General features: G+C 67.9%; 1 protein-coding gene across 1 annotated transcript in view; it reads right to left on the bottom strand.

The window, feature by feature from the left end:
- Nucleotides 1-1,024: 1,024 nt before the first annotated feature.
- SCX (scleraxis bHLH transcription factor) overlaps nt 1,025-1,395 on the bottom strand; it is a 14,380-nt gene continuing 14,009 nt past the window's right edge. The window contains exon 4 of the mRNA XM_017839685.1: nt 1,025-1,306. Coding sequence (XP_017695174.1) covers nt 1,025-1,306 — 282 coding nt within the window. The remainder of the gene's footprint in view (nt 1,307-1,395) is intronic.

The raw sequence follows: 1,395 nt of genomic DNA, 5'->3' as shown, positions 1-1,395 counted from the left end.
TCTCCGGGCAGCAGTCCCACGTCCCTGGCTCTCCGGGCAGCAGTCCCACGTCCCTGGCTCTCCGGGCAGCAGTCCCACGTCCCTTTGGCTCTCCGGGCAGCAGTCCCATGTCCCTTTGGCTCTCCGGGCAGAATTCCCTGTGCTGTCGTGGAGTGTCCGCGCGTGTCCGGCGCTGTCCCAGCGTGGCCCCACCGGCCCCGCGTGTGCGTGTCCACCTCCTGTCCGTGGCCGCCCTGGGGGCCGGGGGCCGTGTCCGGGGAGCCCCGGGATGAGTCCTTTTCGCGGGGGAGGAGCGGGCGGGAGCTCCGGTGGCCGCGGGTCCGGGGGTGTGTGTGGCTGTTCCCTGTCCCTGTCCCGCCGCTCCTCGGCCCTTCCCGCCGGGACGATGCTTTAGCTCCGGATCGCCGTCTTCCTGTCGCGGTCTTTGCTCTGCGGGGAGGGAAAGGCCGGTCAGACAGACACCCCTGGAGGGAGGGGGAAGCCGGGGCAGCTCCCGGGATGCAGCTCCCGGGATGCAGCTCCCGGGATCCATCTCCCGGGATCCATCTCCCGGGATCGGCCGGAGCTCCCGCTCCGGGGCTGCTCCCGCGGCAGCTCCGCTCCCGGAGCCTCGGGGCGGCTTCCCCGGCTGTCACCGTCACCTCTCCCCGTGTCTCCTGGGGTCGGGAGGGCTCAGCGGGAGCTGTCCCAGATCCCGGCTCCTGCTGGAGAATTCCCTCGGGGAATTCCCTGTGCCGGCCCGTGCTCCCGGGGACACGTGGCACTTCCCCCCCCCCCCGCGCCGCGGTCACTTTTTCCTGTTTCCCGAGCCCAAATTCCTGCTCTGCTGAGCCCTTGGGAAGGAGGGAAGTCCCTGTCCCGGCTGGTTGCCCCCTGTGACCCGTGGGGACCCGTCCTGTGCCACCGTGGTGTCCGCCCGGGCACCAGGAAAGGCACCCGCCATTGTCACCAGCACTGCCACCGCCGCTGTCACCGTCCCTGCCACCGCTGCCACCACCACTGCCACCGCTGCCACCATAACACTCTACTGCTGCTCCCATAACACCACTGCCACCACCAGTGCCACCAGTACCACCAGTACCACCAGTACCACCAGTACCACCAGTACCACCACTGCCACCATCACTGTCACCACGGCCACCATCACTGCTGCTCCCATAACACCACTGCCACCACCAGTGCCACCAGTACCACCAGTACCACCGCTGCCACCATCACTGTCACCACGTCCACCATCACTGCTGCTCCCGTAACACCACTGCCGCCACCAGTACCACCAGTACCACCAGTACCACCAGTACCACCGCTGCCACCATAACACTCTACTGCTGCTCCCATAACACCACTGCCACCACCAGTGCCACCAGTGCCACCAGTACCACAGCTGCCACCATC

The sequence above is a fragment of the Lepidothrix coronata genome, unplaced genomic scaffold, assembly GCF_001604755.1.
Source record: "Lepidothrix coronata isolate B3197 unplaced genomic scaffold, Lepidothrix_coronata-1.0 Scaffold454, whole genome shotgun sequence".
In the NCBI taxonomy this organism is placed as follows: Eukaryota; Metazoa; Chordata; class Aves; order Passeriformes; family Pipridae; genus Lepidothrix; species Lepidothrix coronata.
This window is presented reverse-complemented; position numbering and strand designations above follow the sequence as displayed.